Source organism: Symphalangus syndactylus, chromosome 14 (genome assembly GCF_028878055.3).
Source record: "Symphalangus syndactylus isolate Jambi chromosome 14, NHGRI_mSymSyn1-v2.1_pri, whole genome shotgun sequence".
Taxonomy (NCBI): Eukaryota; Metazoa; Chordata; class Mammalia; order Primates; family Hylobatidae; genus Symphalangus; species Symphalangus syndactylus.
In genome coordinates this window covers 107,376,819-107,390,871 of record NC_072436.2, presented here as the reverse complement: position 1 = coordinate 107,390,871, position 14,053 = coordinate 107,376,819, and the positions used below count along the sequence as shown (strand labels likewise).

The 14,053-nt window shown below is 48.7% G+C and overlaps 1 protein-coding gene across 8 annotated transcripts in view; it reads right to left on the bottom strand.

Moving 5' to 3' along the window:
* LITAF (lipopolysaccharide induced TNF factor) overlaps nucleotides 1–14,053 on the bottom strand; it is a 35,724-nt gene that overhangs the window by 7,261 nt on the left and 14,410 nt on the right. For all 8 annotated transcript variants that reach the window (XM_063618241.1, XM_063618247.1, XM_063618244.1 and 5 more), the window contains exon 2: nucleotides 1,221–1,445. In XM_063618241.1, the coding sequence (XP_063474311.1) occupies nucleotides 1,221–1,440 (220 nt within the window). In that variant the 5' untranslated portion in view covers nucleotides 1,441–1,445. The remainder of the gene's footprint in view (nucleotides 1–1,220; nucleotides 1,446–14,053) is intronic.

Below are 14,053 nucleotides of genomic sequence, written 5' to 3'. Positions count from 1 at the left end.
TCCTCAGTAGTTAGGATTACAGGCACAAGCCACCACACCCAGTTCATACATTTTATTAAGTGTTTTGGGGTTCAAGAATAAGTTAGTTGGGCCAAGCTCTGTGGCTCATGCTGATAATTCTAACACTTTGGGAGGCCAAGGGAGGTGGGAAGATCGTTTGAGCTCAGGAGTTCAAGATCAGACTGGAAAAATAGTGAGACCCCATTTCTACAAAAATTTAAAAATTAGCCAGGTGTGGTGGTGTATGCCTGTAGTCTCAGCTATTCCAGAGACTGAGGTGGGAGGATCACTTGAGCCCAGAAGGTCCAGGCTGTAGTGAGCCATGACTGCACCACTGCACTCCAGCCTGCGCAACATGGTGAGAACCCTGTCTCAAAAAAAAGAAGAAGAAGAAGAAACTATTTATTGATCACAGGATGGTCTAAGAATCTAAAGTCATTATCTCATCCTCTTCCAGCTCAAAATAACTTAAACACAACAATAAGAGCTCACTTTTATCCAATGAGTACTCTGTATTTGGCACACGGAACTTCCTGTCATGTTAACAACCCACTGATATTTCTAAATAGGTACTTGATGAAACCTATTTTACAAATGGGGAAGCTGAGGCACGAGGAGGTTATGTGAACCCAGGCAGTCTGATTCAAGGGCCCCCTCTCTGAGCTAAAGATTTCTTTCAGAACTACCTGTGATTCTGAAGCAGTGACATACCAGGGCACCCTTGGGCGGAAGGAAGCACCAAAGGACAGGGACCATCTAGTTGCTCAAAAGCAGAAGAGCAACTTGCATTGAGGGTGAGCTGGTGTGAAAACACAATCACACGTTGCTCAGGACGGTCTCTTCTCCTCCCTATTCCTACCTTGGCCCTGGCCTCAGGGCAGAAGTTCTGCATCAGACCTCAAGAGCAAGGGTGCGGGCCCTTAAGACACAAACTCCCATTCTCAGAAGAAAGTTGGTTGTGCCTCCATGAGATGTGCCAAAAGATTCATATATGATGATCATGGGAAAGATCCTAAACCATACTTTATTATGGAAAAGCCGTGAGCCTCACCAACATGGAATCTAAAAAGACTGTGTGTGGAATTTCAAGGTAAGGGGGTAAAACTGGAACGTACTGGCACTTCACTTAGACTCTCTGGCAGAGTCACTTCCGTCACTCTCCTGATTCCCAGGGTGGAGGGCCAAAGAATGGTAAGGGGGGCCTGGGAGGCCACACGTACTTGGATTGTTATTGGGGATGGGCGCTGGCTGGGTATAATACAAAGGAGGATTCATGCCCTTCCCATCAGGCCCTGTCACAAGCCCCGTAGTTGGCCCAGGCACGGGAGCTGGAGGCGTGGGGTAATAACTGTTAACAGCCACTGTCTCTTCATAGGATGGAGGCGCAGATGGCGCTGAGGAAGGCCCGGTGGCCGCCTGGTAAGGTCCTGGAACCGACATTTTACCTAAAACAGAAACAGAACATACCAGATAAGAAATTCAGTTGATCTCTCCCTCTCTTTTTCACCTAAGTCTTCGATTTTCTTTCTGGCAAACAGAAATTCTGAGAAAATGACTTCAATCCAGCTTTGTCCAAAAGCTAGGAACAGGGTTAATGCCCCTTCAAGACTCCAGAATTACTCTTAAGGGAGTCCCTAAATAAAAATCAAAAAGTAAATAATTACTACCAAAAATCACCAAAACCTGGAAAATCCAAAGTGGAAACATCAACCAAATACGAGTCATTTCTTCTTCACATATTAAACCATTACCGGACAATGACCTATGTACCTTCTATGTCTGGTGTTTCTTCTTCGTTTTTTTTTTTTGTTGTTTTTTTTTTGTGTTTTTTTCTTTTGGTTTTTAAACCACTGTGGTTTTCACTAACTGTTTCAGGAAACGGAAAAGATAAAGGCATTCAAAAACCAACCACAAATTATCACAAATAGCAAAGGGGCCAGATGCCACAAAATGTACACTGTATGATGCTATTTAAATAAAGGTCAGAAATAGGCAAAATGAATCCATGGAGCAGTTACTCCTGGGAGAGGAAGAAGAATCCGGAAAGGGGTATGAGGGGGCCTTTGCGGGGGGGCGGGTCCTGTTCTCTTTCTTCGCCTGGGGGCTGGTTACAGAGGTATGTTCAGTCTGTAAAAATCTGAGTTGTACAATTAAAATGTATATACTTTTTTGTATGTGTGTTATAGTTTTGTTTTATTTTTTTGAGACAAGATCTGTCACCCAGGCTAGAGTGCAGTGGTGCGATCTCAGCTCACTGCAGCCTCCACCACCCAGGCTCAGGTGATCTTCCTGCCTCAGCCTCCCAGGTAGCTGGGACTACAGGCATGCGCCCCCACGCCCGGCTAATGTTTTCATTTTTTGCAGAGACGGGGGTCTCACTTTGTTGTCTAGGCTGGTCTTGTACTCCTGGGGGCAAGTGAACCTCTTGCCTTGGCTTCCCAATGTGCTGGGATTAAAGGCGTGAGCCACCGCGCCCAGCCTGTGTGTTACAGCTTTTTAAGAAGGAAATACACATAGACTCCGGTTCTCATTTTGAAAAATGAGAACCAGAGCAGCCAGGCACACATTTTCTTTTGTGAGGGCAAAGAAAGGATTTCCCTCCAGCCCTGGCAGAGCTGCTGCTCGCCTAGAATTACACCCTGCACCCAGAGTGTGCTCCTGTCTGATGTTCCATGATCCAGCAGCCATGGGGCAGCTGGAAGCAGACACAGTGCTGTTCTTTGTGTAGCTGTTTTTCTAACTGGGCAGGGTTCAGGCTGCCTTAGAAGAGCCATTCAAACCTGTCTCGGGAGAAATGGGAAACGAGGCTCCAGGGCAGCGAGCCACAGCACAGGGCTTGGACAGGCTCGCCACCGCTCCCCTCTCCCGACACTGTCTGCCTCATTTTCTAGAACTCGTGGGAAGCCAAGGCAGCAATTAATCCCACTGCAGGGAGAAGGGGAGAGTCCTTCTGGGAAGCCCTGCCTCTAAACCAAGCCCCAGAGAGGAGACTTCTCTGGAGGAACCAAAGAAAGGGTATTCACCTCAAAGTGGAAACAGAGACCAGGTGCGGTGGCTCACACCTGTAATCCCAGCACGCTGTGGAGCCGAGGTGGCAGGATAGCCTGAGCCCAGGATCTCAAGACTAGCCTGGGCAACATGGTGAGACCCCCATCTCTAAAACAAAACAAAACAAAACAAAAGGGCTGGGTGCAGCGGCTCATGCCTGTAATCCCAGTACTTTGGGAGGTTGAGGCAGGAGGATCACTTGAGCAAAGGAATTCACGACCAGCCTGGGCAACATAGTGAGACCCTGTCTCTACAACCAATAAAAAAATTAGCCAGGTGTAGTGGCACACACCTGTAATCCCAGCTACTTAGGAGGCTGAGGCAGGAAGATTGCTTAATTCGAGGAGGTTGAGGCCGCAGTGAGCCACGATCGCGCCACTGCACTCCAGCCTGGGCAACAGAGTGAGACTCTGTCTCAAAAACAAACAAACAAAACAAAGTGGAATAGAGGCGGGGGAGTGAACATGATAAAAACAAAGTCAGTAAGTAAAGATAGGTTGGGGCTGCATTCTAGAAAAGTTTGTAAGTCCCTTGGAGAACACATGTTCAAGACTTCACTCTATCAGAGAGTGCTGTCCAACAGAACCTTCTGTGACGATGGAAATGCTCTGTATCTGCTGCCCAGTATAGCAGCCACCAGTCACGTAAGGCTGTTGGGCATCTAAAATGTGGCTTGTGGCCGGGCACAGGGGCTCATGGCTGCAATCCCAGCACTCTGGGAGGTCGAGGCAGTTGGATTACTTGAGCCCAGGAGTTCAAGACCAGCCTAGACAACATAGTGAGACCCTGTCTCTACAAAATTTTTAAAATTAAAAAAATTAGCCAGGCATGGTGGTGCACACTTGTGGTCCCAGCTACCCAGGAGGCTGAGGTAGGAGGATCACTTGAGCCTAGGAGGGGGAGGCTACAGTGAGCCATGATCATGCCACTGCACTCTAGCCTGGGCGACAGAGTGACACTCTATCTCTAAAAGAAAAAAAGAAATGAGCTAGTGTGAGTGAGGAATTGAATTTTTTTTTTAGCTTTTTTTCATCTTTTTACTTGCCAATGAATTTTTACCTGTATTTAAGTTTAAGCAATTTAAATGTAAAAACTAACAATTCAATTATTGGGAAGCTTTCCTGTAAGTCTGGGACAACTTGAGTATGTGAATCACTTTTTCAATGGCAAATTTGATGAACACTGAATATAGATCAAAATGTTTTTTGATGAAAATTTAGCATTCATTTGGGATAGAATGTCAATGTAAAAATACACCCTGGGTTTCAAAACTTAGTAGGAAAAAATGAATGTATAATATCTCATTAATAATTTCTTATATTGATATATTAAAATGACCACATCTTAGATATATGAAGTTAAGTAAAATGTATTGTTAATTTCACCAGTTTCTTTCAAAACGTGGCTACTAGGCTGGGCATGGTGGCTTACACCTGTCATCCCAGCACTTTGGGAGCTGAGGCAGGAGGATGGCTTGAGCCCGGGCATTCTAGATCAGCCTGGGCAACGTAGGCAGATACTGTCTCTACAAAAAAATTAAAAATTAGCCAGACATGGTGGTGCACCCCTGTGGTCCCAGCTACTTGGGAGGCTAAGGTGGGAGAATCACTTAAGCCCAGGAGTTCAAGTGAGTCATGACTGCGCCACTAAACTCCAGCCTGGGAGAGACTGCCTCAAAAATAAATAAATAAAAACAAAATAAATAAAAAAGAGGCCAGACACGGTGGCTCACGACTGTAATCCCAGTACTTTGGGAGGCCAAGGCAGGCGGATCGCCTGAGGTCAGGAGTTTGAGACCAGCCTGACCAACATGGTGAAACCCCGTTTCTACCGAAAATACAAAAATTAGCCAGGTGTGGTATTGGGCACCTGTAATCCCAGCTACTCAGGAGGCTAGGGCAGGATAATCGCTTGAATGCGGGAGGTGGAGGTTGCAGGGAGCTGAGATTGCGCCATTGCACTCTAGCCTGGGCAACAGAGTGAGACTCTGTCTCAAAAATAAAAAATAAATAAATAAAATGTGGCGGCCGGGCACGGTGGCTCATGCCTGTAATCCCAGCACTTTGGGAGGCTGAGACGGGTGGATCATTTGAGGTAAGGAGTTCGAGACCAGCCTGGCCAACATGGCGAAACCCCATCTCTATTAAAAATACAAAAATCAGCCAGGTATGGTGGTGTGCGCCTGAAATCCCAGCGCTTAACCCGGGAGGCAGAGGTTGCAGTGAGCCGAGATCACGCCACTGCACTCCAGCCTGGGCCACAGAGCGAGACTCCATCTCAAAAAAAAAAAAAAAAAAAAAAAAAAATGTAGCTACTAAAAAAATTTAAATGATGTAATGAAGCTTGCTTTCTTCTCCTAATACACAGCAAAGCTGTGAGCCATGGGAGTCACAGAAGGTTACAGAGAAGAGGAAAGGCCCAACCCCAGAAAAGACAGATGAGACAGAAGGTGTAAGAGGAGCAAGCAAAGTAGAGAAGGCCACAGAAGCAGGAGGGCAGGGTGGGGGTGTAATGAGATCGCAGGAGGCGTTTGTGAAAACAGGCTCGGGTTTAACACTGAGACTGACAGTGTAAAGTGGTTTGAGGCGTGTTGCTAGTTTCCTCTGACATACAGGAACAGAAATGCAGAAGTCCCAGCTTGCCCCTGAAGTCAGCTGACATCCCTCCCAGACGACCCCGGGAACCCCTGACATCTGCTTCTGGCCTTGTTGAAACTTCCAGCAAAGGGAACGATGGGGCACCCTGGGGCTCTGGAGTGACCTACATCCGGGTTGAACGTCGAGGACTCGCCATCACAGCCCCAGACCCGCCTCCACGATTTATGATGAAAACTGACTCGTATAAAAACTTACAAGACCAGAAAAAGCCAGTGCGTACAGAAATCCTCAAGGAGCATGGTTGGTCGTGATTGCCAGTGGAATGCTTTGAGGGAAAACAAGGCCTGGGGCATCCGAAACCCCCAAGAGGCAATGGCTGAATTCAGCAGCAGCGCAATTCCTGCAAAAACCATGGCCTCTCCTCCCAAAGTGAGGAAACTGCATCTTTACAGAGTCAACATACAGGTGTGGGGGATGGGAGGACGGGAGCTTTCTTTTGATGACCTTTAAAGGATGGGTGGGCCCCATTTTCTCGTTCTGGAAATGAAGGCCTTGGCCACCGCCTCTCCCCCTTTATTGAGCCCATCTTTCATGTGGTCCTATCTTATCTTCTGGGATTTCAAGACACTGCCTCTTTTGAGCATTGCTTTGAGATCAAACGGCCAGACAAACACATTTATAATTCTGAAAGGAACAAGAGCAACAGGCCAGAATAGTAAAAAAGACTCATAACCGCTGGTCTGGAAGTTTTCTAAATAAATTTCACACTCTTCCCTCCCTCAGGCCCCAAGACCAGGAAATGCCACCATGGTTAGTCCCATTTTGTTTTTCTGGTTTTGCGCCTTCATTTCAATTTGGCTTATCTCCTGGAATAAGAGGCCCACCCACCAACCATCCCTCTCCTCATCACTCCCCATCACTCCCCATCCCCTCATCACCCCCCCAACTATGAAACTCTTAGAACAGCAATTAGTCCCCCTCACCCTAAACTCACACACACACTCTCCACAATGTCTTTTATTTAAAAAGAGAGAAACAGAGAGAAAAGAAGAGAGAAAGAGAGAAACAGGGTCTCGCTCTGTCGCCCAGGCTGGAGTACAGTGGCACGATCATAGCTCCCCGCAGCCTGAAACTTGTAGACTCAAACAATCCTCCTGTCTCAGCCTCTGGAGTAGTGGGGTCTACAGATGTGTGTCACCATGCCTGGCTATAACTTTTTAATTTTTCTTACAGACAGGGTCTTGCTATGCTGCCCAGGATGGTCACAAACTCCTGGGCTCAAGCGATCCTCCTGCCTCAGCCTCCCAAAGTGCTGGGATTACAGGCGTGAGCCACCATGCCCAGCCTCTCCACAGTGAACCTGGGAGATGGAGGCTGCAGTGAGCCGAGATCGTGTCACTGCGCTCCAGCCTGGGCAACTGAGCGAGACTCCATCTCAAAAAAAAAAAGAAAGAAAAGAAATTCGAACACTTTTTGAACAAAGGGCCTCGCGTTTCCATGCTGCACTGGAGCCCAGAAATTAAGTAGCCAAATGTGACCGGTGGTGACAGAAAAGGAGAAGGAGGCATTCCTGATCCATGGAGAATTTGGATCTGACATGCCCAGCTGTGGAATCACTTTCACATCTATAAATATGCCACTTGGGATATCTTGGGGTCCCTTTTAGCCAAAAGTTTTCTTCATTCTAACTCTCAACAATTTGCTCAATGAAAGGTGTACTTGCCCAGGCATGTTGAATCATGTCTGTAATCCCAGCACTTTGGGAGGCCAAGATGGGCAGATCACTTGAGCCCAAGAGTTTGAGACCAGTCTGGGAAACAAATTCAGACCGTGTCTCTACAAATGGTACAAAAATTAGCCAGGCGTTGTGGCAGGTGCCTGTGGTCCTGGCTACTCTGGAGGCTAAGGTCAGAGGATCACTTGAGCCCAGGAGTTTGAGACTGCAATAAGCTAGGATCATGCCACTGCTCTCCAGCCTGGGTGACAGAGAAAGACCTTGTCTCAAAAAGAAGAAAAAAAAAGGTAGAGTCACAAAATCATATATAAAGATAATCTTTAAAAATTTTTTTTTAATTAAAAAATATATATTAGCCAGACATGGTTGTACAAACTTGTAGTCCCAGCTATTCAGGAAGCTGAGGTGGGAGGATTTGCTCGAGCCTCGGAGCTTGAGGTTACAGTGAGCTGTGATCACACCACTGCACTCCAGCCTGGGTGACAGAGTGAGACCATATCTCTACACAAAAAATTATAATAATAATAATTTTTTTTTTTGAGTCAGAGTCTCACTCTGTCGCCTAGGCTGGAACGCGGTGGCGTGATCTCGGCTCACGGCAACCTCCGCTTCCCAGGCTCAAGCAATTCTTGTGCCTCAGCCTCCCGACTAGCTGGGATGACAGGCACCTGCCAACACGCCTGGCTAATTTTTGTATTTTTTAGTAGAGACATGTTGGTTTCACCATGCGTTTCACCGTGTTGGCCAGGCTGGTCTCAAACTCCTGACCTCAGGTGATCAGCCTGCCTTGGCCTCCCAGGGTGCTGGGATTACAGGCATGGGCCACCGTGCCTGGCCTTGAATTACTCACTTTTAAATGGTTATCTTTATGTGACTTTCTCTTCAATAAAAAGCAGGGGGCGCGGGGGCGGGGAGGAGACATTGCTGGAAATCTCTAATCTCAGTATCCCAAGTCAAAGCCTTAAAACAGCCTCTAAGTTGGCCGCTGGTCTCGGTTCAGTCCATCCCGGGCCCCTGTTTGTCTAAAATCAAGCCATGTGGGTCTTTCTGACACCCCTCATCGTGCTCTTGACTAGCGTGACTCCCTGCTCCCGGTTTGTGGGGACTGAGAAGATTCCCAGGATGCACTGGTGCCCCTACCAACCACGCAGTCTGTCGTGGCATCTCCCACCATACCTGCCTTGCTTGGATGTTCCCAAACATGTCACGGGCATGCTTTCTTCTGCCTGCCTCCTTCCCGATGGGTCTGGCAAATTCCGCTTATCATATCCCAGCTTGCGTGTCACCTCCTCCAAGAAGCCCTCTCTGGCTTGCCCCCGGGAGAATTCATTCCTCCTGGAGCCTCTCTATATGGTGCAGAGGTCAAGGGCACAGACTCTGGAGCTAAACCCCTTGGGTTCCTCCAGGCACCCCCATGCCCCAGGGCATGACTTTAGTGCCTCAGGTTTCCCATCTGTAAAATGGGCACACTGATAGTTTCTTCGTCATAAGGCTCTGGAGAGGATGAAATGAATCCATTTGCAAAAAGGACCCAGAGCAACGTGGAACACACAAGCACTCAGTACGCGTCAACTGTTATTAACTCATGTTTGTTTGCTGTATTTGTCATAAGGCAGTTTTCTTCACTTGTCTGTCTTCCTATCTGGTCATAGACCCCATAAGAGCAGGAACTGACACTAAAATCTGCATCCCAGCACCTAGAAAGAGGGCCAAAACGTTATGGGTGCTTCATAGGGTGACCCACTGTCCCAGTCTCCCTTGGACAGAGGGGTTTTTCCCTGGATGCAGGACTTTTGGTGCTAAATCTAGGAAAGTCTCAGGCAAACTGGGACAAGTTGGTCACTCTGGTACTTCAACAGTTTGTAGAAAGTAATACCTAGGTATGAAAAAAGGACACCAAGATTCATCTGGAAAGGCATGAAGATTTGGGAGCAGGCCAGATGTAGTGGCTCATGCCTGAAATCCCAACACTTTGGGAGGCCAAGGCAGAAGGATCGCTTGAGCTTAGAAGTTAGAGAGTGGCCTGGGCAACATAGTGAGACCCCATCTCTACTAACAATCAAACAAATTAGCTGGGCATGATGGCACATGTCTATAGTCCCAGCTACTTGGGAGGCTGAGATAGTAGGGTCCCTCGATCACTTGAGCCCAGGAGGTTGAGGCTGCAGTAAGCTATAATAGTGCCACTGCAATTCAACCTGGGAGGGGGAGGGCATGGACAGAGGAAGACTCTACCTTGGGTTAATAAAAAAAAAAAGATTTAGGAGTAGACATGAAAAAGCAGGAAGGGCTTACTCCAATAGCCCTAACATAGAATCTGAGAAAACGACGTTTGTTAAAGAAGATGTTTATGTAATGACAAGCCTCCATATAGATGGTCTCACAGTTCAGCTCAAGGTAACATGAGGATTTACGATGCAGATGCCAGCACATCACCAAATATGCTCAAGAACTGGAATCCCTGAATTGAGCCTGGAGTCCTTCATTTCCTCCAGGATTCCTGGGGGCAGTGTATTGTTTCTCAACAGGGCACCCTAGGATGTCCAGGCAGGAGGAGATCAAGTTGGGATAAAACTTCGGTGGACAGGCTGGGCGCAGTGGCTCACGCCTGTAATCCCAGCACTTTGGGAGGCTGAGGCAGGCGGATCACCTGAGCTCAGGAGTTCAAGACCAGCCTGGCCAACATGCAAAACCCCATCTCTACTAAAAGTACAAAAATTAGGCGGGCATGGTGGCACACGCCTATAACCCTAGCTACTCGGGAGGCTGAGGCAGGAGAACTGCTTGAGCCCAGGAGACGGAGATTGCAGTGAGCTGAGATCATGCCACTGCACTGCAGCCTGGGCAACAGAGCAAGACTCCGTCTCGAAAAACAAAACGAAACAAAACAACAACAACAACAACAAAAACATGGGTGGAGAGAGGTTGAAAGGGAAGTGTGGGGGCGTGTGCCCATGGACAAGATGAAGTCAGAAAGAAAAACTGCCGCAGTCTCCAAACCTCAAGACTGATTGGTTCATTTTTTTCTCCTTGGTGCAAGTTTATGGCACTGCTAGAATCATCACTCAGCGGAAGAGGCCCCTTGTTTGGGCCAGCATCCATTCCAGTTCTGGTTCCGGCTATGGAAAGATGTCAAGAGGGTAGTTCCAGGCTGGGAACGCTGGCTCACGCCTGTAATCCCAGCATTTTGGGAGGCCGGGGTGGGCGGATCACTGGAGGTCAGGAGTTCAAGACCAGCCTAGCCAACATGGTGAAACCCGGCTCTAATAAATACACAAAAATTAGCCAGGAGTGGTGACGCACCCCTGTAATCCCAGCTATGTGGGTGGCTGAGGCAGGAGAAGTGCTTCAACCCAGGAGGCGGAGGTTGCAGTGAGCTGAGATCATGCCACTGTGCTCCAGCCTGGGCGACAGAGCGAGACTCTGTCTCAAAAAATAAAGAGGGTAGTTCCAGCAGGGCACAGTGGCTCACACCTGTAATCCCAGCACTTTGGAAACCCGAGGCGGGAGGATGGCATGAGCCCAGGAGTTCGAGACCAGCCTGGGCAACACAATGAGACCCCCATCTCTACAAAAAAGATAAAAATTAGCCAGCAGTGGTGGTATGCACCTGCAGTCCCAGCTACTTAAGAAGCTCAGTGGGGAGGATCACCTGAGCCTGGGAGGCAGAGGTTGCAGTGAGCTATGTTTGCACCACTGCACTCCAGCCTGGGCAACAGAGCGAGACTTTGTCTCAAAAAAAAAAAAAAAAAAAAAACAGTTAAAATGGCAGAATTTTAAGGCAAGTCAAATCTTTAAGAGCAGAAACTCTAAGACCCAGGCTCCTTGGTTCAAATCCCAACTCTGCCACTTCTAGGGTGTGCAAACGGGAGTGAGTTGCCAAATTTCTCTCAGGTTTCCTCATCTGGAAAATGGGCCAACAATAGCACTTACACTTCAGAGGGCTGCTGTGAGAATGTAGTGAGCAAAATATACTAGAACATTGGGTAAGCGGGTTACTATTATATAAACACACAGCTGTCATTACATTACAGAGGAGAGTAAAACCCAGGGAGGGGGTGACTTTCCCACAATCACACGGGGGCTTCACTGCGAGAGGCAGGAGGACCCAGGCACAGACCTCATCCCGCCACAGGGGCCTGTTCTGTACCCAGTACCTCCACGGCTTCACAGGTAGACATTCACTTGTTTGGCTAAATCCCCTACAGTCTGACTTTCCCACCCCTACCCGCAGTGTGGTTGACAGAATAATGCTCCCCAAAATTGTTCACAGCCTAATCCCTGGAAGCTCTGAATATGTGACCTTAAGTAGTAAAGAGAGACTTTGTGTATGTGATTAAGAATCTTGAGATGAGGGGGTTATTCTGGATTAACCAAGTAGACCCAGTGTAATCACAAAGGTCCTTATAAGAGAAAGGTAGAGGAGTTCGAGACCAGCCCTGGCCACATAGAGAGACCGCATCACTACAAAAATTACAAAAATTATCAGGGTGTGATAGCGCACATGTATCGTCCCAGCTACTTGGGAGGCTGAGGTGGAAGGAGGCTGGGGGTGGGGGTGGGGTCTGGGGGGTTGAGGCTGCAGTGAGCCGTGGCTGCATCACTACACTCCAGCCTGGGCCACAGACCAAGACCTCTGTTGGGTTTAAGTGTAGAAAAAGGAAGCTGTTGGCTTTGAAGGCGGAGGAAGGAGCCGTAAGTTAGGAAATGCAGGCGGCCTCTGGAAGCTGGGTAAGGCAAGACTGTGGATTTTCCCCGGGAGCCTCCAGGAGCACAGTCCAGCTGACACTGCTATTTTTTTTGTGTTGTTGAGTCCAAGTCTCACTCTGTCGCCCAGGCTGGAGTGTAGTAGCGCGATCTCAACTCACTGCAACCTCCGCCTCCCGGGTTCAAGCGATTCTCCTGTCCCAGCCTTCTGAGTATCTGGGATTACAGGCACCCAACACCATGCCCGGCTAATTTTTGTATTTTAGTAGAGATGGAGTTTCACTATGTTGGCCAGGCAAATCTCAAACTCTTGACCTCAGGTGATTCGCCTGCCTCGGCCTCCCAAAGTGGTGGGATTACAGGCGTGAGCCACCGCGCCCAGTCGACACATTGAATTTCATCTGGTGAAGCCCACTGCAGACTTCAGGCTCCACAGCTGGAAGATACTACATTCATGTTACCTGAGCCACTGAATTCGGCGTAATGTGTTAGAAAACTCATCCATCCACCCTCATAGCTGGGTTGCCCAGATTCCCCACTGGCCCTGCAGATTCTCAATGGGCACTCTTCCCGCTTCCACAGCAGGAGGCACCAGGCAGAGATCAGACCCCCGAAACCTCCCACCTTAACCCCCAGGCACCTGTCCACCCGCCCTGGGATCAGAAGCAGCCCTCCTCCTCTGGCTCAAACTTCAATCTGGTGGATGTGGCCATCTCTACGTGGGAGCGGGCCCTGTGGTCTCTGGAAGGGACTGTGCTCAGACAACGTCCCCTCTTGCCAATCATGCCCTCTCGGCTGGCTCTTTTCCTGAGGTCTCCTAAATTGTTTAATCTTTCCAAGCGCGGTGGCTCATGCCGGTAGTCCCACCACTTTGGGAAGTGAGGTGGGGAGATCACTTGAATCCAGGAGCTCAACACCAGCTGAGTAAAATGGCAAAACTCTGTCTCTTTTTTTAATTAGCTGGCCATCGTGGTGCGCACCTGTAGTCCCAGCTATTCACCGGGCTGAGGTGTGAGAATCACTTGAGCCCAGGAGTTTGAGGCTGCAGTGAGCTGTGATCACGCCACTGCACTCCTGCCTGGGTGAAAGAGCAAGACCCTATCTCAAAATAAATAAACAAACAAATAAATAGATCAAAACAAAATCCCCCTCCTGCCTTGGCCTGGGTCCTCAGCCCCTCCAGTGACCTGCCTCTCCTCCAAATCCACCTTCCACGTCAACACGCTTCCTGTTCCCTTCCTGCTCCCCAGGGATGCAGGGTCTGCACGAAGCCCTTGTGGTACCCCCCACACCTCAACCTCAAACGCATCAAGCTGACCACAGCCCTCCCCTAGACAACACCCCGAGTCCTCATGCATGAGATAATGCTCCAGTCCTCCTCAAAAGCAGGGAGATGCAGCTAAAACCATACAGAGACAGACGATCAGGCTGAATATCGTCAGTGAGAAGTCACATGACATCACACACTTGCTGACGGGACATCACACACCTGCTGACTGACAGGACGAGGTGAGAAGGGCCTCTGTGGCCTTCCTCCCCTAAACCCGCAGCCCCACGTAGTCATGAGAAAACTGGCCACGGGGCACGAGGCCAGCACTCCTCAAAACTGTCAAAGTCACGGAAAACAGGAAAGTCCAAGAAACTGTCAGAGACTAGAGGACAATGAATAGAGAGGTGACAACTGAATACGACATAGAACCCCGGCACAGAAAAGCCTTAGCTGGAAAAACGTGATGTCCAAATAAAGCCTGGAGTTTGGTAAACAGTAACGCAGCGGTGTCAGAGAAGCAGTTGCGGCCAGTGTCCCATAGGGAAGTAGATGCTGGGTGACAGTAAATGGGAGCTCTCTGTATTAATTGTACCAATTTTCTGCACATCTCAAGCTCTTTTTTTTTTTTTTTTGAGACAGGGTCTCACTCTGTCACCCAAGCTGGCATGCAGTGGCGCAATCTCAGCTCACTGCAAC